The sequence below is a fragment of the Nyctibius grandis genome, chromosome 9, assembly GCF_013368605.1.
Source record: "Nyctibius grandis isolate bNycGra1 chromosome 9, bNycGra1.pri, whole genome shotgun sequence".
Taxonomy (NCBI): Eukaryota; Metazoa; Chordata; class Aves; order Nyctibiiformes; family Nyctibiidae; genus Nyctibius; species Nyctibius grandis.
This window is the reverse complement of record NC_090666.1, coordinates 39106998-39131064: the sequence shown is the minus strand read 5'-3', so window position 1 is coordinate 39131064 and position 24067 is coordinate 39106998. Positions and strand designations below refer to the sequence as shown.

Below are 24067 nucleotides of genomic sequence, written 5' to 3'. Positions count from 1 at the left end.
TTTTTAGCTATTCTGCAAATTTTTTAAGGGAGACAGCAATAATACACATAACATTCATTTAACGTTTTTATACTCTTAAATTCAGGCTCAAAGTAAAGCAATTACTTACCTCTAAACTAGCTTGCAGAGCACAGACGAGTAAAATTGGAGGATTTGATAACCGAAATCCATTAATTCCTTCACTTAGTTGCAATTCTGGAAAATGGATAACTTATATTAGTGTTTGTGATTTGTTCCTTTTAATGGATTGGACCTTATCTTGAGAAAGTCCGTCCTCATGCAATAAAATATTTCACTAATGTGGCCTGTAGGAATCAGTCATTAGGAGGAAATGGTAATCTATTCACAGCTAATACTTTTAACTTCGAGAGAAGCCCAATTTTATCCAGCGGAAGACTTCATTAGCGGCTTCATGGGAACTAGAGAACTGCAATTAATTTGTTTAAATGGTGTGTGTCAAAACCACCTTTACACTTGAATCTCTTTTAACACTGGCACAAAACAGAGAAACTCCAAGTCAGCAGAGGCACGCTCGCACGGAGCTGCCACGAGCAGGGAATCATGTTCCTTAACTTTATTAAACTGACGAGACACGTGGGAGCTGCATATGCAGCTAAGTGTAGCTTCAGGCCACGTAGAGAAGTTGCGTAGACTTTCGGCTGTGAAATTTCACAAAATCTATTTAATAAATCTATAAAGCCTCGCTGTAAGTTCTGTGTCACCGTTTATATTTCATGCTCCAGCACCAGAGCAAGAGGATGCTGCGGAGGAAATGCTTTTCATGCGCTGCAGATGGGTTAATTTTATAACGATCATTGCCCAACTTCTGCCCTATAAACTGCCCATGGAAATGAATAAACAATATTTTTCTTCTTCTAACAGTATTTCAAGGCAATTTGTGTCTCCTGCTGGCTTTCCAGAGTGCCACTCTCTTACATTTGGTCAGAAAACAAAGAACAGACTGAGGCTATTAGGGAGGTGTTCTCCAGCCAAAGTCACATCAATAGGCGCTGCCACAGAAAATTAAAAATATATTAAAAACAAAACAACCAAACCAAAAAGCTCCTTTCTCCTCCTGATCCCTCAGGATATTCTCTCTGCCATACTTTAAAATGGAGCTGAACAGTCTAGCTGTCGGACTTGGAAAGGAGTCCTCATTTCGTATTGGGACAATAAATATTTAGCTGTTTCAGAGCAGGTTTGGTTTTGTCTTATAACCCATCCTTTGCTAGTGCGAGGGATTTGGAGATGCTGAAACATTAGTGGCATTTCACGACTTATGTCAGGTTGTCTTACCTTTATTTATATAATTTCTCATTAATTCCAGTGGAACTAATCCTAAAGTAAGATATTACCCAAGTCAATGATAGCAGATCCTTGCTCCTCAGAGATTTATGTTTAATTCACTGAGATACTTTGAAACTTTGATCCATATTCTACATCTGCATTTTGAAGGTATTTCAGCAAAATATCTAGAAACAGTCAGACCCATATGCCCAGAGACCAAATTTATTCCCACATTTATTTTGTGAACTCCATTGCATTACATATTTGAGAGGAGTTTAGCTTAATACCTTTAACATAAGTAAGGAAATGCAAAGTTCTATCCTCTCTACTGAAACTGCTATGAAAGCGAAGGTGATTATATATAAATACATGAAATAAGGTACAATTGAAAGTGTAAAAATACATACTGTTTTCCATGAGGAATCGTGTTTTGAAGTCATGACCCCACCAGCCAATTAGCCTACAATTGTGTAAAGAAAGCAAATTAACAGCAGCCTTGGAATAATATCTTTTAATTTAAATTTGAGAGTTAAAAAATATATACGTAAGATTAAGAAGTATGTACATTTCTAAGAACACATTGTATTTCTAACAATGACATAAAAATGCAATAAGTTATATGAATAGCTAGCACTAAAAACTTAATATTACTATTTGGGAATTTCTCTTCAACTACTAATGATAAAATGTGCCACCTCTTTCAATTAACTATTGATTTCTAACAACATCCATTTTGCCTGAATTCATTTCACAAAACGAAAAAGAGAACAGAAATATTTCCACTGTTTTGTTCCAAGGCATTAAATTCACCCCACCCCACATCCCCAGTCTTAGTTTAGTGAATATTGAAAGCTAAAAGGTGTTATAAAATGGTTCCACCAAGCAAAGTAGTTGGTGATGGACAGCACACAGAGAACAGGGCCTCAGAAGGAGGGTTGTGCAGGCATTGCATTGTCCTTACTGTTGGACAGCAACGTGAATTCTGAGTAAACTTTTCTTCTGAATGGAGCTTATTATTAAAAAGTCTTTCTTTAAAATAAAAATAAAACCAATTTAATCCAAAAATCAGGTTTTTATATCATCTTCAGGAAGAAAAAAAAAATTAAAGATCAATTACTTTGAAAATCATTTATCAAAGCTTTTGAATTAGGATGATATTACATTATTATTAACATTTGCATGTTTGCTGAAAAATACGCTCAAGGACACAGCTATAAACCGTTTTCCAAAGCAGCTGGATGCACTGGATCACCTAGTGCGCAAGGCCCTGCAGATAAACTCAGTATTACCAAATCCATGAGTCGCTCCCCGCCTCCCTTGGGTTCTGTACTTCTTGATTCAGTACATGATGATATCGGTGACTAGTAACATCAGCACTACTTGAAGTTTCCCATGTATCAATGCTATTACAATATTAGGAAGTCACCACTTTAGAAGGTCAGGAAGGAGTCTGTGGTCTCCAGGACTGGAGATATTGCACACCACTTAGTCCAAGGCTTTGCTCAGTTTTCTCTATGCCAGGTAGCAGAGCTGTTAGGAGTGAAGCCTGGCAAATATGTAAAATTTGTAATAGTAAAAAATCTATAAGTAAAACTCCCGGTAGATCAGCCCTCCTGGAAGTAAACAGGGGAAAATAAAGGCATTGCCCTGATCTAAAGCATGAGCACTTCTTCGCAGTATACTTAAAAGAGCTTAGCTCTGCGGAGTTAAGACCACGTTTGAGTTAAAGACTTGTTATGTGAATACCATTACACCATGGTGTCAAATAATACACTTCGTATTTCTGTATAACAACACAGATTTTATGTTTACTTCTATGAAAGGCTCTGAGCTGCATCCAAACATAGTGTATTCAGAAAGAGCATGCTTTTTTCTTTATTGCTGCGTGATGTTTTCATTATTCCAAGACCCATGAAAATCAATAGTGCAATACACATTCATTTCAAATGAGATATTGCATTGCCAAAATGAAAATACCCCAAATAAAGTATAAGGCGTATAGTGTCTCAGTTACTGATGTTTTGAACCATAAAAGATATTCCAGCTATTTAATATGAACTGTATAATATGTATAGAACATTTTACTATAAACCCTGAATGTTATATGTTACTACAACATACTACTAATGCCAATGGCACACACATTCCATGAATTCCAAAAGTTCTAAACGGAAAAAAAAAACATCCATGGGAAATATAACATTTGGACTATTGCTCTGTAGCAAGGAGAAAACAATACTATGTTCTGTTTGGACCACATCCTAAAGACAAAGACAAAATAAGTATCAACGTGAATATTACCCAGACAGAGCCTGCTGAAAAGCACTCTGGTTGCATTTTGAATGCTCAAAACTTGCTAACTCCTAAGCTGGCTTAAAACCAGACCTCTGCTGCAGCACCACGTTTGCAACTTGGAAACTGAAATTTCAGAACTTTTCCAAAATGACAGAATGAAAGATTTTTTTAAAGGCAGTTTTCGCTATCTTACCCTTTTCTTACCATAACTTTGACAATTTGATTTTTCTTTTTTTTTTTTTCCTTTTTGGCTGTTCTAGAACTTCAGAGGTGTCACTACAGGATGTGCACTTTGAGACACTCTCATTGATCTAATGGTCCATATGGATGTCAAATTATTTGACATTTAAGTTGACAGGCTTCAAAGTGTGGAAATTAACAAAATCTTTACAAATTAGCAATTTGCTGTTTACAATTTTCTGTGAAAATTTTAAAATGAGAGTTGCCACTGCTATGCCAAATTTCAACCTGTTATGATGGGAAATAGCTAAGGTGTTAAACCCCAAGCATAAGGCTTTATAAATGCTCGCTAAAAATAATAGGCAATAAAACTGCACATTAAAGATACTGCAGTAAAATTTCTTATTAAAGAGCTGTTGCTCTGCATGTGAAATGAGTATTTTGAAACGCAGTCACCATTTTGACTATTCCTGCTTCAAAAACAAAGGCACCAAGATCTAAATTGATTTTTGAATTCCAAACCATAACCTTTGCAAAATGCATAATGTGGAAGGCTCTGAAAAGCCTTATATGATGTGCTTGGGTTTTTTTAAATGCCTTAAATTTGTCAGTAACTGGACTCTAAAGTTATATCCTTTTCAGTGCAGACAAAACCCATTTTGTGAAGTGTGTTAAAAATCAGCGTGCCTGGGGAGAAAGGGGTTCCTGGATCACCTCTACAACTAAGATCTCTCCATCCAGCAACAAAAGAGAACATTAAATCCATTGCAACCACGTCAAAAAGGAAAGTAAATTAGTGCCAGATCAGCTGTGTTTTTTTTCTGAGGTGTACGTGTTCTTGCAAACCCAATTCTGTTATAAATTTTAAAATAGATAACACATTATTCTATTTTATCCCTCAAACAAAACCCGTGTCCTCATAGTTTGACAGCACTGAGATTTTCCCAGGGAATTCTGCAGCTTCCAGTCTATGCACAGAAGCAGTCTTTAAATATGACATATAAAATCTAAAGGAAAATGTTACTAGCTCTGTTTGATGAAACAAGTAGGCATATGATGAAATATTGCTGAAAGGTTTTAGAATTCCTTATTTTTAGCCCAAAATGTTATCTTATTTTACAAGTTAATGAACAAACATTTGCTGGGTGAAAATTACTCCAGAAAGGAGCAGTATCCTCTCATTTAGTCATACTCTCCCCTTAAGTGCATTTACACCAGGGAACAATCTCTTCAATAAGTATTTTTATTTAGCTCATTTTCCTCCTTCATATCTATCTGCGTTAGACTGAAGCACTGGTTGTTCATAACTTGAGCCATATCGTTTGTAGTTGCATTAATGATGCAAGAGCACGGGATATAATGATCATGATGTATGTGCAGCGTAAACATCAAAGAAGATCCAGTTAAAGAACACAGAAAAAATACAAAAAAATTCCTTTGACCTTTGCTTCATAGTTATAGATGATCATGCTACTCATTTATAATTTACAGCCTGAAGCAACATGGGTCTCATTTCCCTTCTTGGCAAGAAAAAATAAAAAGAAAACTCTTGAGTAGTGTTACAGAAAACAGGGAAATACTATTAATGTGGCCCAACTTTTACAACTCAGGGCAATGGGCTGGAAGTATCCTGTCATCTTACGTCCGTGAGAAAGCATGTTGAAAAGCTACAACAGGGATGCAGTGTGAAATTAGTAATACTGTATATTACATTTGCCCACTTCACTGGGCATGGAACAGTTTGTCTTCCCTCCGTTATCAGGTCACAATGCTATCTAGAAATTTCGTACTCGTTACTTAGATTATATCTATATTAGGAGCATATACCAGCAAAGCATGCTATGTTTATGAAAGCGTGGATTAAGCTAAATCATAAACAGGCAGTTTTGGGGCAGACTGTGTCCGCAAAGCAGTTGATGTAGCTGCTGGGTGGCAGCTAAGCTCTTCATTCACACATCGCTTTATTTTTGCAAAAAATTCCAGGTGTTGGCAAGGATTTGTTTGAGTTTTTGTGCTACTGTTCTAGCTATGAGTAAGAATCAGCTCTGAGGATTTAATAAGATGTCTCCCTGCTCCCAAAGTTTATTACACAGAACTCAGGCAGATATTATGCTATGTCTGCAAAGGCAGCCTCGCACAGGAAAAGGAGTGAGATGGAGCACATCCATAGCACATCCATTCCCTGTGCTTATGTCTCACAACACCTTTAAGACCTGTAACAGACAACCAAGAGGCACAGTACAGTTCGATACAGGCTTGGAGAACAGACATTAACTGTGTCTCCAAAGCACTCCATTAGCAGGAAATGTGTTAAATAAACAACCTCTTAGGTCTTAGAAATTAGACTTCAAAAGAATGCAGAAAGCCCGGAGGCTGGAGCCAGCCTGAAGCTAGGAACAAACTACATCTGACCTCAGTCACAGTGACTTGACCATGTTTGACCATCATCCTGCTGCCTAGGAGAATGTGGTGATGCCACACCACTGGTGCCACATCCAGACTCTAGCTCTGCCCAGCTTTCATGTTTCAAAAGGCAGGTTAAAAAAAAAAATAATGGTATAGCCATTACTCCTTATTCCAAAAGTATTCCTTAACATGCTTTACATCCATGTATCAATCTCCAGCTCAACTGAAAGTTTAGTTCCAGACCTTGAAGTACATTCCTCCAGTGTCCTGGGCTCCGCGTAGCACAATACAGATAGAATAAGTATCCAGGACTCAGGTCGTGAGCAGGAGCATCTCTTAATGCTGCTGCATTCAGACAAAAGTCAATCCCAGAAGCCAAACTCATACAAACAGCTGTATAACCCGAAGCCACCTTGCTTTTACCCAGATTTACAAAGAGCCTTCCTCAAACTCTGAGCACAGACCTGATCCGCAGGCTCAACAGCTGGCGCACAGTCTTTGCATTCTACTCTGCGTTATTTTTATTGCAGTTTTCTAATTGCAATATTTTTATATGTTTTAATTTCATTTTTATTGCATTAATTTTATTGCAAGCACATGAGCATGATTGTACCTTTGGATTCAATGCCAAAATTCAGAATAAATAGCAAGAATGAACCCTCGCCTAAAGAAAGCAGAAAAAACTGTTCATTGCTCCATATAGAAAATTTTGACTCACTGACTAGAGTTTGAGAAGGAGTTTCAATTTTCTTTGCTATCACAGACTTGTCTGATCATGGATGAGTCGTTTAGTCTTCCCATGCCTCAAGCCCTCATTCTAGAAATGCTGCTCAGTACTGCCCTAGCTCTCTGGTGAGTGCTGAGAATATATTTGTTAAAATCTTTTCACATACTTAGTAATAAGGACCAGGTAAGAATGGAGAAAAGATTTCCTTGGAGTATCTCACTCTGGATTTTTTGAAGTACAGATAGGGAAAGGGGATTTGGAGGTAATGGCTGATGCAAGGGGTTTTTTTCCCCTCTTCTCTGCCTTTCCCCAAATTATCCTCTCAGGCTCAAAAGTTGTTTCCAGTATCAGGCTTCCGTTGAGTTCAGAATTTAATATTTTTCTTGATCCATGTCACCTAACTGGCACTTACATCAAGAAAAAAAAAAAAAAAAAAAAATCAATATTTCTATTGCTTAATTCCACATAGTGTTTCACAACTGTGCTGGAATAAAACTGAAGCCCAAGTGGACGGACAATGTTATTCCTCTGCAACTCTGCCCTCTCCGTGCGGGGCACCGCAGCAAGGTCCTGCTCTGACCCAGGGCTCCCCTGCTGACAGCTCGCTGAAAGGGAGAAAAATATTTCAAATACTATTTGGTGTGGTGATGAGGGGTCTGCTTAATCAAAACAAAGAATAATTGAAAAGTGACTCCCAGTTTCATTACCAAAATGCAGAACTCAAAGATTTTAACTCTCCTGTGTAGGTGAAATTCTTCATATGCTGCGAAGCTGTCAGTTATTGAGTGTACTTCGTAGTATATATATGGGCTAGGATTTGCATGAGGGATTAAGGGAGTTAGCAGCTAGCTCCTGTTAGAATCTAGCAATATTTGGAAACGTAACTCTCACTGTCTCCTTCAGAAAACCTTGCCAAGATTGCCAGAAGCTATATTTAAAGCCTCTTTTTTTTTCCCCCCTCTCCCTTCTATCTGTTTAGATATCCTTTATCCCAAATGGTAAAATTGGGCTTCTTTCATTACTCTCTCCTGTGCAATGTCTGTTGTTAATTTTAAGTAGGATCTGTTGTTAGAGTTTGAAAAGCTTTTGAAGTCCAGGTAATTATTAGCCTCAGACTTCTGTAGTTTTGGTCTCGTACATACTCTGATGCTTTCCTTACCCTTTTCAACTCATTACAAATGTTTCCTAATTATTAAGCATATGTGACTTGTGAGCAATGTCATACATTATTAATGGACAAGTCTCTTAGAACTCAGCAGAAAAAATCAAAACTCCTTACGAAAAGTTGCTACTGTGAAAGTAGTAACTTTTCATATTTAATATCAATGAGGCTTTACTTTGTCAAAAGACCAAAGTAATATGATTGTATTAGAGGCTAATAGAATGACATTTTTCTTCCTTTAAGTAGCTTGCATTTTCAGCACCATCTAAAGGGAGACAGTTTTTCTCCTTTGTTTTGAGGCTTGTCTTGGTTTAAAAAAAAATAGCTAAATTCACTTTCTGCCTAGCAGCAAATTTTAAGAGCAAAGTCCAAAATCCTGAAAAACAGTTTCATAATCTAAACAATGACACTTACCTATGCAACTGCGAATGGGTGAAATTAAGAAAACTCTAGATTTGAGTAATTATCCTTTTTCCAAAATCAGCTCCCTGATCCTCACTGTTCTACGAGGTAGGGAATTTATTGCAACTGTTGCCATGATTAGAGAGACTCTTGGGTGAAAACCTAGGCCGTTTGGTCAATCAAATGCAAGGTGATTTAGAGCTGATAGGTATTTGAAGATAGAGGGTACACACACGCTCTTCTTGAATTGATTTTTTCCTTGTTAGTCTTTTAGACTCAACACAAGTGGGAATACCTCAGTTTCAACATGTCCCTCCATATTACCCCTCCAGGTCAAAACAAAAGGAGATTGAGTTCACTTTTGTAGCAGGTAACAAGTTGTTGTGATGAGGGCATGAGAAAGAGAAATGGCTGCAATGCTGTGAATCCAATCAGGGCCCCTTGGAGTCGCACAGAGCTCTCCACCAAACCTCTAAGGCGCTTGCAATGAGGGATGATAATTTCACTTGCCATGATCAGGCAAAAGAAAGGTATGATCAAGCGGCAGACAAAATTAGAGCCTAAATTAAATCCCAGGAAAAGATCTCACAAAAACCAACCCCTCTAAGGCTAATGAAGTTGAATTAAAAACTGTTAAATGAGATTACGAACAACTATTATCACAAAGTGCTCATATATCACTTCCACTATCCAAATATCAGATATATGAAAAGGGAGAATACAGCCAACATTATGTTAGCACATTTAGTAAGGGGAAATAAAATATTCTGCCTAACGTCAGAAATTAAAAATCAAGCAGGGAGCCAATTTACTCATAAAGATTATTAATAAAGTTCTCAGCAATTTTTATAAAGTATTGAATAGTTCCCAATTATATTATGGTAATAAAAAACAGCATATTACATTCTCTAAGAATTCAGTAATTTTTTTCTAGGCTGTTTCAAATAGATTAAATTAAACAAGAAGCAAGAGAAACAATCCCTCCTAGAGGTACTTTTAAATGTGACTTCTGACTTAAAGGAGACTTGGATGGTTTTGATTACTATGATGCATTCACTGAACTATACAGTCTCCTCCATGCCTTGAATGAATCTTTGAGGGGATGATATCTAGGATAGATTTCTAAATAATACATGTATCTGACTGAACTATAATATAAAAATTTTAAGATCTGGGAAGTTGTGCTTCCTCTAGTCTTTGTTGTTTTTGAACACTGTAATCACAATATTAATGCAAGACCTTTATCATACTAGAATCCTTATTAACTAAAATGTAAGAGTTATCACCTTTGCTCTTTGCCTGAAACAAGAAGCAATCCACATTAGATGAGATTTTCTTTTTTAATGTCAGTGACTGGATCTTAACTGAATTCAAAGTTTTAAGTGTCAGTAGAGTTGCCACAGAATCCAGTAGTTGTGTTACAAAACATTTACTAACACTAAGTGATACTCAAGGAGACAAGAACTCAAACGGAGTTTACTGAGCCGAAGTCTAAGACATGAAATCATTAAGGGAGAACAGAAACGGGAATCTTTCAGAGTTATTTTAAAGCGTCCCTCCTCAAAAAGTTGACATTTCATCCATCATTAGAGAACATGAGAAAAACGTGACGTAGGGACCTTTCTTTACAGGGTTGTAGTAGCCCTGATTTTCAGTAGCACATAAACTGCCAGTATTTGGGCCTTAAAATATGTTTGACACGAGGTCAAACGTTTGACATGAGGCCCAACACTGGTTTTGGGAAGCCTCCAAGCTCTTCTCACTGCAGAAGCAGGTGAGAAGCCATCAAAGATGCTTATATGGGCTTATTCTTGTGTCACAAACTATCTGCAGCACTCACCACCAACACACACTGATCAAGTCTGTACTTATCTACAATGGGTTGCTAGAACGTCAAGTCAGAAAACGGTCAATGAAAACAAAGGGATGCTGAAAAACTAGATTAGGTTAGGAAATAATTAGACTTTTCTTCAATAACTGTACACAGCTAAAGAATTTAATAAATAATTCTTCACTTTGAGGAGTTGTTTTTCATGCCATGGGACAGAAAGAACCTACAAGTTTCCCAAAACAGTTGCACTGGTGTGATGAGCTCCCTTATTTGATGGCATGCTGACTGAGAAACTAGGAAAAAGAAGGGAATAAAAGAGGGATACAGCATCCTTCCCAGCAGCTCACTGGAAACTGCTCTTCAGACACAGGAGGGAACACCGATTTCTGTGTCCCACACCGAAACTGTTGCTGTAGCTGCCCTATAATTTCCACACCGTAGGAGGCAGCAAGAGGCACCTGCCAGCAAGTGCTTCCAATGACTTCCATGGCAAATGACGAGCAGTGACTGTGATAGCAAGAACTTACCTTCAGCAAACAGCTGTGAAAGTAATTACTACACAAATGGTATGTGAGAGGAAGGATGGCTTAAAGCAAGTGGGCAAGAAGAAACAGTGTAAGTCATGAAGGTCTCTATGAATCTCCTGGCTCAAAGGTGTGTGGAGATGGGCAAGAAGTAAAGGACAGCAGGCTGTGGACTTGCCTTACTGGACTTACCGAGAAAGGAGCTGGGGTGGCAGCCAAAGAAATTATCTAGCTTGCCCACAGCAATGGTGAAGATAAAATAGATTTGACTAAGGGAGCCCAAGGAAAAAGAAAAATATGAAATTGTATACCCTGGTGAGACCATCTTCTTCTGGCTGAGCACTGGAGAGATGAAGGTTCAGCCAGGAGAAAGAGGGGGTATGAGGATCAGAAACCCCATGAACAAATGGAAACAAATAAACACAAGAGGTAAACCAAGCAAAAAGGAAAACCCATACAAAATCCCCCCAGTGTGCACAGACACAGAAAACCAACTTTGCAAGTAATAAAGAGGCTGAATTATTTCCTTAACCTGGGCAACGACCTTCCAATTACCTTTAAAAATGCTTATGGTTTGAATCAGGTGCTGTCTGTGATATGAATCACAATATGAGCTGCATGTGTGATCCCAGAGCTGCGGCTACAGCCAGAGAGCTATTCAGCCAGGACAGGGACACGAATAGCTCTGGGAGACATGCAGTGCAGGAGACCACATCTGAACCGGTAACAGACAATTACAGGAGTATACTCCAGGGGACATAAATGGGGAAAAAAAGTAACTGTACTAATGGCACAAAAGCACAATGTCTATTGCTGGTACTTTCAGCTTAGAGCGATTTCAAGGCATACCATGATCTCGAAGCATATTCAATAAGGAAAAATTAGAAACAATTCCCCACTGTGGGCTAATGAACTAATGCAAAAGCATGAGCAAATCTCATTTTTAAAGGACGTGTGTAGACTACAGCTTTAATTGAGAGTCTTAGGAGGAACACCTCATAGAAAGTACCAAAAGTGGGAATCTGAAGTAGAAAAAGTGAAAAATGATCAAACACAAACTGAGTCAGTATCTAGTAGGAAATCCCAAATGCAGAATTGCATTAGTTCCAGCACATTTCTGCACAGAGGTGAGATCTTCGTGGACACAGCAGAAGATTTACTTGATGTTTTTTGTTGAAAATAAACTTTTTCCTCCCTAAGAGAGAAAGGTTCCGTGAGGTGGATACAGGAACGTACAGATTGAGATAAGCATAAAACAGGAGATAACGTCTCTGTGACTAATTATAAAGGCAGGCAAAGAAGGATTTCTTTCCATTTTGTTAAAAGTGTGTGACACCAACTCGAGTGTTGCATCTCTGGAAGTTCATTCAGCCTTCTCTTATTGGGAAAAAATCAAGACACAGCAAAGTGCCTTCAAAACTACCTGTGTCAAAGTGGAGAACTGAGGCACGAAGAGCAGGGAGTTAACAACACAAGTCCGTGTCCTTTGAAGTGGGGAAAAAAAAAATCGCAGCAACCACACAGACTCTGAGGAGAGCCCCAGGATCTCTTCCTTGTTAGTTAACGGTGATGCAAGAGTTGCCTCCAGGCTACATTCACCTTTCAGGCTAAGCCTGGTGGGTTCCTTTCATGTGTTGAAGCAATTGTGTCTTACACCATCTGATGAGAAAAAAAAGCCAGAGGCGGCAGATGGGAAAGAGCATCCACAAGGAACACAGCCACCTCCCTCTCATTTCCAAGGCTGGGAAGAGGAAAGGGCCATGGCAGAGCAGACTAAGTGGTGTGTGTCCCATCAGTGTGGTCCAGAAGGAGACATCCATGAGAAATTCGAATCTACTCAGATCTAACATGTAAAGTTACTAGTTTAGTGAGTGATTACTGAAGAATTAAAGACCTATTGCAAGAATTTGACCAGCCTCAGCCTTAAAATAAAAACTAGTAAAAAAGAAAAAAGGCTGTGACAAGCACCATGCTTTAAATGACATTCCTTCATATTCTTGGTGGAGTTTTGGACAGAAGAAAGAGCAAGTTGTCAGGCAAAGATTTAAATATACGTAAAATCTCCAAATCTGCACGCAAGGTATGTGCAGATGTCTGCAGCCAAGCATACCTATGCTATAAATACTATTTTGGAGAAGATATGACTCATAGAAGCTAAGTGCTTTTGTTTACTTGTTTATGTCCACTTATCCCAGCATTCTGATGTCTTGATAACAGGCATGAAAAGCAGGAATAAGTCCAGCGTTATGCTTTTTAAAAACACTACTGTATATATTGGAGAAATTTGATAGGAACCATGTCTATGATTTTGCACATGCTCCATTTTAAGGTTTGAGTTTTCAAAACTAAGAGTAAGTGTCTAAGTAGCACGGGAGCACACACAGGGAATGAAAACAACCCAGTACTTTCTCACTCACTCCAACTATCGTATAGGTGACGCAGACTTGATATACAGCACATTTACTCATATGTAGTCCCATGATTTTACAAGAAGGTATACAGCTCCCCTCTCAAACAGCTTAAAATCTAACCAGGGTAAAGATGGCAAAACACAGGGAAAGACCTTCAGGGAGAAAAGAACAAGATTATTATTTATAATGAGAAAAGCAGCAAGATTGCTTGAAGATACAGCTTAATTACAATGGAGGATTTAAAGGAAGTTAGAGAGAAAATGCTTGACAGAGAACAAGGAGACAATCATGGGAGTCACATAAAAGGATGTACAGAGCCGAAGAAATGAAAATGGGAATAGATGATGTGAATGCACACTAACCTCTCTCTTCTTTTCTCCCAGAGACTCACTTCAAAGTTAAAAAATGCTCTTGGATATTTGCCATTCAGTTGGTGAATCCGAGAACACACCCCTGCAGGCCCATCATGGGTCTAGATTGGCCTAATAAATCACTTGTCCCAAGATAATGCAATTAAGCCTAATTATCCGATGCCTTTATTCCTAAACAGTCTCTTCCCAAGGGAGGTTTTAACTTTTGGTTTCTAAATTAGCTCAAGGAGCTAGATTGTTCTCATCTCCTTGGCAAAGAAACAGTTCATTTCTACCTTAGTACTGCATACTTTATGCACTCAGGGGACACGTGTTGCACTCCACAAATAGTTTATCCGTACAGGAGTCCACAATTTGAGTCCACTAGGACCAGTGACAAACCCTTCTGCAAACAGCAGCGTATACACTTCCATCTGTTACCACTGACGTTTGCAGCTCCCTGGAAGTCTCTCCATTGCTTCTCCACATCCTCTCCTTGGCCTGGGAAGGGTGCTCTGCTCTGCTAAAACTTTCAGCAGTGCTGAGATACTCAGAGCTGATAGATTCCAAGGGTCAGTGAGAATTGGACCATCTTAATCTATTATTCCTAGAGGCTTTTTAAACAAGAGCAGCTTTAGTTCTTTCTGATACAGTAGATGTAAAACAACCTTCCCAATTTTTTTATGATTGTCCTTTGCTCCCATCTCATGTTGCTCCAAAGACACATTATTTTCAGCAGTTTTGCAGAAGCTTCAGCTATTTAGTTTGGGGATTATGAGGCTTTAATTCAAAGAGGAATAATGTGATATCTCCTCATAGATCAAGAAAGTAAGTAAAGAAAAACTCAGCTGGAGCTACCAGTCCTAGAAGGGGTTGAGCAACCTCTTCCAAGACAAAGTTACTGGGCAAAGAGGGTCTGCAGATACTCTGCTGTGAACACCTAACTTTTCCTGTACCTTCTATTTCAGGTGCTCACAAACATTCACATTTCATTATAGCTAACTTGCTTGGTAGATTTTAGTTATCCTTCTTTATATAAATGGAGAAATTAAGAAATGGGGGAAGAAAAAAGAAAAAAAAAAAAAAACAAAACTTTTCTGGAGCCCAAAAAGCTAATCAAGCAAAATTTCAGTATTAGTAGGTCACCTTAGCACGCTCTCTGTCTTGGAAACCTCCTCTCCATAACATGACTGCATTTATGTGGAAACTTAGTGGCACAGGATCAGCCTGCACTGACCAAACAGCTTCAGTAGTGTTTCATAGCTCTGCTCTGTCCAGATCTTTTTTTTTTATTTGAAACCTTCCCATAAAGAAATCACTCTACCACAATTAGCCAAGAATATATTGCGTTGTGATATATAGAGCAGGTATTAAAAAAGCTATTCAAGTATTAAAAGAGACTTCAAAGGAGGTGAGATCATGAGAAAACAGGGATATATTGGACCCATATATGTCACATGGATTCAGTTTTACTGCTCTAGGAGGAAAGATAGGGGACTAGCAAAGGACTACCCATCATACTTGGGTACAGATGTTAATTAGGATGGTTACAACATGTAACTTTCAGACCCATGGCCCTTGCAGTGAATTAGAGAACTGTACCTAGGTAAGCCAGGGAGGGCAGGATGGTGTTTGCAGTGACACAAAACAAGAAGGGGATGTATCAGTGTATTGTTCATAGCCTCCATCTGCCAGCCAGGATCAAACCTTGCTCTTAGGAATAAATCGTTTTCCAAGTTGGTGAGCTACTAACTTTTAAAACTCTTGTGGGAAGCTTGCCTATCCATAAAGAAGAGGAATGGGATTGGTGTTGCCTTTTGTCTGCTGGGATATGAAGTGGTATTACTGAATAACACCGGTTTTGGGTTGCATAGGTTTGGAGTTAGGCTGCCACAACCTTCATCTGCAAAGCCAAATCAGAAAACAGTTTCAGCATGGCCCCAGCTGCTGGTGGTAAGGCTATTAAATAAATTAATAACTCTTTCTCAAGTTGCATTTTAAAAGAAAGCCGCAGCAAATAAGTGTTTGGCTGTCTAGGGGGTAGGCTATGGATGGAGCAGCACCCGTGGGGAGCAGCTAGAGGGGAACCCCGTTTCTGGAACTGTGCAGAGCTACAATGCGAGCGCCTGTTTGCTTACACTGCTCTTATTTGCAAGACTCTGGGCATGGACAAAAGCATACTCACAAAATTAAGGAGAGTTAAAACAAAATACCTAAATGCCTTTGATGATGGGCAGTAGCTGGTCTTGAGGGTTTTAAATTAAAATTTTGGATTGAGCTGTTTATAATTTTCAGTAAGTACCTAAGTCCTCTTTGCCTCAGCCTCAGTCAGGAAGAGGCAAAGGCACCTGGAAAATGGTTCTGGGTCTGCCTCTCTGAATTATGGTCAGAACATACAGTTTTTATATTAAAATACAATATACTATTTTGATATAAAAATAACTACCTAGTCAATAGCTTGCAGAAAATATGAAGGATGAGGCAAGTTAAAGAAATCTTTATAGGTGGGTAAAGTGACTTGCATAATACCTACTGTGAGTTGAAAACAGTATTTCAGACAGTTTAAATGACAAAAGGATATCAGGTGGATTGGAATTTAATTACCCACTTATGTGTGGGCTGAGATGCAAAGAAACCAGTGTTTGGTGCTTCTGCTTTTGGCAGCAGGTGTGCGGCCACTGGGTGTCATCCTTGGTTCAGATGACAACCGCAGCCTTTTTAGATGCAACATAAAACCTGCAACTTCCAGAGCAGTTAAATTCCACTCTATTTGATTGTACAACACACAGCAAATTGCTCTGCATTTAAATCAGCTATAAAATTGAATACTTTGACATAGACAAATTTTCCTTTGTCTCACTGCCTTATTTGGAGACCTGAAATGTCTGGTTGATGCAGAAAAGAAAGAAAAGTAATGCAACCGGGGCATATTAACTACAAACAATTTGATGAGTGATTATGAAATCTCAGGAAATACAAAATAACTATGATTAAGTAATGCAAAGGGTCTGTGCAGGAAGTTTGGAATTATATCCTCAAATAGGCTGAAAAACCTATTTCATATAGGCAATTGTATTGAAGACATTCAGTATCCAGATTCAGTACACAAGTTAATGACTATGTATGAAGAAGCTGGTTCAGAAAAAACTAATTTAAGCTCTTACCTACAATACCAAGCTAGTACCCTCACAGAAGTTTCAAAATTTCGTCACGGAGGAAAAAAAGACTCAAAGTCCTTGAGATTTTATTTGTTCCTCCTATTGCTGTTCTGTGATTTCTAGCTGGCCCACATTTTTTCACTGTTCAGCATCTTCCCATCTCCCCACAACTAGGAGCCAGAGATTTGGCCATGAGAGCAATGCCTGGACCTGGCTAACGGGGAAGAAGAAAAAAACTTTCCAGAAGAAGCATCCAGACATTCAGAGTATTTTGCCAGTGTTCACATGGGAGGATCGAATCAGCTCACAACAGGTCATATGTCATCCTAATGAGTTTTCTGTTATGGGTGGCTGAGAAGGACTTATCAGCGTTGTTTTGTTATCTCCTGAGAGTCTAGACAGTCTGAAACAAGCACACAGTGAAGTGAAGCTTCTTATTATAATATTATTTCTCTCTGAAACCTGATTTAGTTTGCCTTCTTCGAGCTAAAATAAAAGTGCCAGCAATTTCTCCAAGTATTATAGCCAGAATGAAATGTTTACATTTATCAGTGCATTAAAAGTATTGCTCTTACTGTTCCTAATATACATACATAGAGTACAGTCATATAATCTTTTAAATAACAGGTATTTTTTTTTAATGCATCTAACCTCAGTTGATAGCACAGCTTTTCATGGATCATACAGTCTTTGAGAACACAGATCTCTATGTAATGCTTCCTAGCTTTACCAGTGAATATAATTTTAATGAAAACATGCCAGTATTAAAGAGCTATTAGACACAGAGTTGAAATTGGCTTTGATTTTGTTCACCAACCAAAGACTTCAATGATTTTAAAAAATCCTTTTTTCAAGGAAGATGTTAAATATTCTCTTTACATTAAACAGTCTCATATGCACACTTTAGGTTACTTGGTTTTAATATTATAAGCATTCTCTTTTATGATTAATTTAGTTTAGAACTGATAGCAGACTTCAAGGAGGAAATGCATTTAAGATGTGAGAATATACATTAACAATTTCAAAATTTACTAAAATTAACATAGAACAACCCATCTGAGGTAACAAAGTCATATAACCAAATTATCTAAACTTGTAATGCCCTTTTAATTAATGCAATAAGTCAGTAACAAATATTAACCTAATGAGGTTTTTTTTGAAGCAGGGAATTTCTTCTGCATCTATACATAGATACGCATATTCATAGTCTATGACTAGGAATCTATACTGTTTCTCACTTTCAGATCTCAACTCAAAGGGAAGATATTTTCCCTTTTAAACTTCACAGCACCTTTTATTTGGGTATAGAAATATACTTACGCTGGTTTAATACTCTGGGAATGCTTCTCATGAATGTAGGCACCAGCGAGGCCTCCTGCTCCAGAATTTAAATACTGCAAAGAATAAATCAACATGTACGTGTCATGCTCATTATTTGCAAAGTATAGCTTTTCTTCCCTCACCCTGCTCTACAGAACAGACCGATTTTAACATTTCTAGTAGTTTCTAACTGTAGATCTTAGCATTCGTCTCAAAGTGCTGATGTAGGTAAAAGCAGATATATTTTTTCAGATTAGTTCTAAAATTGTCTTTCTTGGCTTACATATGATATTTGAAATGTAACAGACAAAAGGCTAGAAAATTGAAGTACGTCTGAAACAGTCTCATGTCATAATACATATAGCAAAGTCATCAAACAATCCATCCAAATATATCTGTCAGTTCTTAATCTCAAGAGAAGTCAAAGGAATTGAAGATACCTTGTTCTATGATCTGAAATTATTTAAGTTTAGGCAAGAATATTCTCTTATTTAGGGACCACTTAAGAAAATCCAATAGCTGCAAGACCTTCTGAGTGTGGGAAATGAGAAAAGCCTCTGATACTGTGATCACAGAGCAGAGTGTGCTTCAGAGCAGATGTTTAACCACCTTAGCATCCATCTCACATCCCCAAGACCTTGCAGATCATTGCCACTATTATCTTTTGGAACCTCTCATAACAAAGCCACCACTAAAGTCAGTGTCCATCTCCTCGTTGTGGCTGGTTCAAAGATTCAGCCAAGACTTGATCAACAGTTCAGGTACAGTTCTCATTCATCTGACCTGTTTGCTGACCCATCATGTAAGTGACATTATGGAAAATAGTCTCAAATAATGAATCTATTTTACCTTGTAGGAGCACCAGCAGGCAAAATCTACTCCCCAGTCATGCAAATGAAGCTCGACATTCCCAACAGCATGAGCCAGGTCAAATCCAACAAAGCAACCCTGCAGGAAAGAGGTAATTAATATACTACTTATCAAGATAAGCATCACTATAAAATTATTTTGAAAAAAACACCTTTAGAGCTTTACGTGTTCTCTATATTGGCATGCTAGCAAGGCCCATCTGTTTTGGGTTATTACTAGAAACATGTTTTCTATACCACAGATATACGTAGAAATCGTGAATTGTTTGTGAGCTTGTCTTCAAGGACGCTTGAATATGGTTTAGTTTTTTCTGTGGTTTAGGGGGTTTTTTGGTGTGTTTTTTTTTTCCCTAAGACTTTTTTCATGCTGTAGAGTCACTTGAAATAAGTATTCAGAACGACTGCATAATTTCAAACGGTTGCATGGCATGACAAGCTCTAGGCAGAGACAAAATAGTGGTGTACATAATGATGCCAGTCACTCGTGAATAATTACATTCCACTATATACTTATACTTAAGGTCTCCCTGATATTTAAGCTATAGGGATCTTGCTCTTTGGGACTCCAAATGGGTGAGGTAACAGTCTATGCAACAGGTCGATCTTTAAGGACTTTTGTATTTGTCCCTAAAAAGTTACAAAAGCGTTCTGGCATATCTCTGAAAAGTGCTGTATTTGTCATAACCAGAATTTGCATAGGGCACGGGGGAAAACAAAAAAAACACAAAAAAAACCCCCAAAAAAACCCCACAAACATCTAAGGACCACAGACGTATAGATCAAAAAGTAGCAGTTTTACACACAAAATAGCCACAGGATGGCAGCATTTTTAAACTAAAAAGTTCTTCCAAGCTTTGCTCTTTATTTAAGTGCAGCGAAATAAAACTGCCTTTTCTGCCTGGACTACAGATTAAGTGCTATTTTGCATTTTGCTTTTAAAACACAAGCAGCCTGCTTGCAAGCAGCACAGTAGGAATAAGAGAGAGAGCAGAGGCTTCAGAAAAATCAACGTCCAATAATAAAACAAAGGATTTTTTTAGGAGTCTCTTGCTGTTCCTTGCACAAAGAGAGCCTTAGCTAAATTATTTAAATGGTACTTTTGTATATTTAATTTTCTGTATAAACTAGATAACAATTTGAATGAAGCAGCATTTTAAGAAGGTGTGACACACTAATTCTAATGGAGGCATTAGTGAAGTTATCAGCCTGAGAAGTTGCCCCAAAATGATGGGAAGAAAACTCATTTGCACAATCTGAACGTTTGCTCTTAAACCGAACCAAAGTTCCAATAAACAGTCTAGCCGTCACATCGTTGGTGGCTTGTCTTCACAGGGACACTCAGAAGTGAGTTAAGACAAATCAACTGAAATGGTGAAGCTAATGCAGAGAAGCTGAAGCACACTGAATGCCCATGGGAACACTCTCATTCAGAGATAAAATGGCCCTGGTTCAGAGAAATAAGCTACAGCAAACTAAAGCAAACCTGCTATTGAACAGGAAAGTTTTCATAGGGTTTTAAGGCATTAACTTCAAAACTTCGGTTGTCTGGATTTCAACATTTACAGGTATCCCTTCGTACATACATCCCACACAAACTTTTTTGAAGAACTGCTATGAGAGATTCGTTGGTTGTAGTAGGAACCAGGAATAACACGATATGCTGAGTCTTGCAGAACGTATGTGTCTAGCAATACGTTAACAAAATTAAAACAAAAACTAAAAAAATGGTAGTTGCTCATGGAAAAGAAACCTGTAAGAAATTTAATTCTATGGTAAGCATGTGTTAAAATCAGTTGTTCTTTCCCTGTTGGTAAGTGATAAACTCTATAAACAAATACATTCAAGCACAAGACGACAAGTTAGGAAAAGACAGTAGATGGAAGGTAGGACAAGACTCCTTAGGACACCAGCAGGTTGGATACCCTCACAGTCATGATAGTGTATAGCAAGGCTCCCTAGCCGTATCTATACCTGTAACCTCAACACGCACAAACTTCCCTGGGCACTGGCACTGGCTGGAATAGATCAGCTTGCACCCACACCGTGGGCTCATCGCCCACAAACAGGACAGCCACCGACATGCCACCCATGGGTCATCTTCCTGAACTGCTTTAACTGCTCCTCAATGCTTTGAAATTGGTTGGTAAATCTTACTGCGCACTATTAAACTTACTAACGAGGTGTAGCCTGAGAATCTGGGTTCAATGCTGGCAGGTTTCCTGCATCACCTCGGAAACACCCACTCGTACCATTTTGTTCAAGTCGTCATCTGCAAGACGGGTGGTGCTGGTTTGCTTTCCCAGGGGAGGCGTCTGACACTCGAGTCGCACAAACAGCAAATGTTTAGCCACACAGATTGCATGGGAAAAAGTAAAACAAACTGAAACTGCTCTCCCTTCATAAGCCACGCAGAATGATAATGCGTGGGAACGTCGCTTCCCCAGACTAGGGGGAAAACAGAGCTCTCCATCTGCTCTGGGCAGAGAAGAGGACACATGCTCTCCCCTGCCTCTTCCGTTTTATTCTAACATCTAAAAGTCATTTCTGCAAAGTGTCTGGGTAGCTGCTGATAACCAGCAGGTAACAACTCAGCATGGGCAATGACATTTGGAGAGAGGGAGAGAAATGACTGCTTCACACCAGCAAAGCTGGGACATTCAGAAAGAGAGACAGGAAAAGAAATTAATATGAAGGATCTTAAAGCTCTTCCTACTGGGACTCAAGAGATTAAAATACTTTACATACAGTACAGAGTCAGTGGAAAGTACAAAATAACTTAAGAAATGAAAGCTAGAGGCTCCTAAAAGTCAGGCATTTCTTCACTTGTAGAAGAATAAAACAACTCAACCCCCTCCATCCTCTAGAGCAACCTCAAAAGTATGAAACAAGGAAAACTGTTACATCCTCTTCAGCCTGCTGATGAGTCTCTTGCAAAATACGTAGTAATTTTGATTTATCTGAGAGACCTAAGATGGAAAAATAGCCTGAGGTAATTTTTCAAGCTTAATTTAGTTCATTTAATATTTAATGACTTAATGAAGCTGTCTATGTGCAGAGCTTTCACTCTGGGAGAAATCTTAACATACGTAGAGAACTTAGGAAATTGGCTTAAAAAATGTAGAAGGAAATCAGTAATGTAATTCATAAATGATTGACCTCAAGAATCCTAGGACATTTTCCAGACCTCCAGAGCTTGCAGCTCAAATCTCTAGCCAAGCCCTGATAGGGCAAAACACTGCAGGATTTTTTTTCAATAGTACATTAAAAGAATTATTAAGACCATCTGTGTAGGACTCTCCTCTCTGTTATACCAGCTGACAAGTGATTTTTTCCCTTCTCTTCTCAAATGACATTTTCACCTTGTATTTTCCCCTTCTGACTCTCTTGCTTGTCAGCTCTCTCCAGTCTATTTTCTGTTCAGGAGCATCGAGTCGTTCACCACCCTTCATCACCAGGAAGGGGAGCCTTGCATTTTTGCTATCAACATGGCTTCTCAGGATTATCCTCTTTCAACATACATTTTAAAGAACTTCTAGCCTTTCTTTGATAATATACAAGACAATCCTGGTTTCATCAGGTCCAGAAGCTCTTGAAGGAGATATGGTCTTTAAGTCCATGCACTTACTGTCCTGAAAGCTTGTCAGCCTGGGGACAGGGACTGGTTGGATGCCACCAAAAAGAAATTATTCCCATACACATTACACAGAAGCTAATGGCTCTGGTTCAGCAGTTGCTTTCTTGTTCTCCTCTAACCCAACAGCAGCTCCTAACATCAGCTCTGATCTGGGAACGCAGAAGAGGAGCTAATTCCTTTTGAAGATCCAACATTTTGGTCTTTTTGGTAACCAAGAGAAGCAGCAGGATACAGGACTGCCTCTTACCAATATTAAGACAGCAAACTCTTCATGAATCGCTGATTTCGTAGCTGTTCAAGCAAATATTTGCCATATGCAGTTGTTTAAGTGTGGTGTAACAGTATGTTACATAGTGGTTTTGTATAAACATATAAACATCACTCTACCCAGGGGACAGAATCCATGAGGACATTGAGCTGAGTGTATTTGATAGTAGGGAAACAAAAACAGGGCTGGCTCATGCTTTTCAAGCCTTACAGGTACGCAAGCAGATCATCAGGCTGAATTACTTTCTTTAAAAAAATACACTAATGACACTTGAGGTCATTAATCGAGCTGAATCCCAGTCCTACGTACTCTAAACACAAAGAGACTGGTAATTATTTTTTTTTCCTTTCTTTCTTTTGAAAGATTTCTGGAAGAAGAGATTCATTTCTAAGTTATGGCATTTCTAACAGGCACACAGGCAGAAACAGGCCTTTGACATCTATCTGTGCCTGCTGGAGTACTGAACTGCTGTCAGAAATTGCTCTCCTCTTCAGTAACACAATACAATCTCTGTAAAAGTGTGCAGTGTTTTTGTGTATATCCACCACATGGAAGCACATACACCCAAGTTAATATCATTATTGCACTGCCTTATAGAAATTTTAAACTCTCTTCACCAAGTCCTAGTTATCTCCTCAGATAACATAAATATCAAATCCATTTTCGCTCCATATAATGAACTATCAGCAACTACTTTTCCCAGAACACAGGTTCTCAGCCACTTTGGGGTAGTTTATAGCTTTCAGTGAAAGTGCATCACTTCCACTCATCCAAGCATCTGGCCCACTGTCCAGAGCACACCAACTCTGGCAGTAAAGTGATAGGCTTTTCCTAGGTTGTTCATGTTTACAGTAGAGAAGAAAGATTTCTCTCTCAGACACCTTTCAGACACATCACAGAGCAGATTTCAGGGAAGAAACACTGTAGGCACGTAGGCATTGGCGACTGAACGAAAGCTTTGCTGCCACCAGGAGTGAGAGCAAGCAGAGCAGTGGGTGGCATCGTCCTATTAATAACCCATCTTCCCCCTTCAAACTTTTTGATTATTTGTGGTCAGCAAGGTGCTGGAAGACCCTCAAGGAAGGCACCACGAAAGTGTTGCTTTTAGAGCTATATGGAGCTAACACGCAGACCTGTTTTCCCCTGCAGCTGCCTCCCCGTGTTTCTGTCTTCCTTGGCTTTCTGCACCCGTGTCAGAAGTCGGTCTTGTTTTGTACTATGTTCAGGACCAATTTTGTCACCA

At 38.7% G+C, this 24067-nt stretch overlaps 1 protein-coding gene across 1 annotated transcript in view; it reads right to left on the bottom strand.

Moving 5' to 3' along the window:
- KYNU (kynureninase) overlaps window positions 1–24067 on the bottom strand; it is a 57387-nt gene that overhangs the window by 4923 nt on the left and 28397 nt on the right. Inside the window, exons 9-12 of the mRNA XM_068408059.1 lie at window positions 18903–19001; window positions 18054–18127; window positions 1695–1747; window positions 110–195 (exon numbers count right to left, since the gene is read on the bottom strand). Coding sequence (XP_068264160.1) covers window positions 110–195; window positions 1695–1747; window positions 18054–18127; window positions 18903–19001 — 312 coding nt within the window. The remainder of the gene's footprint in view (window positions 1–109; window positions 196–1694; window positions 1748–18053; window positions 18128–18902; window positions 19002–24067) is intronic.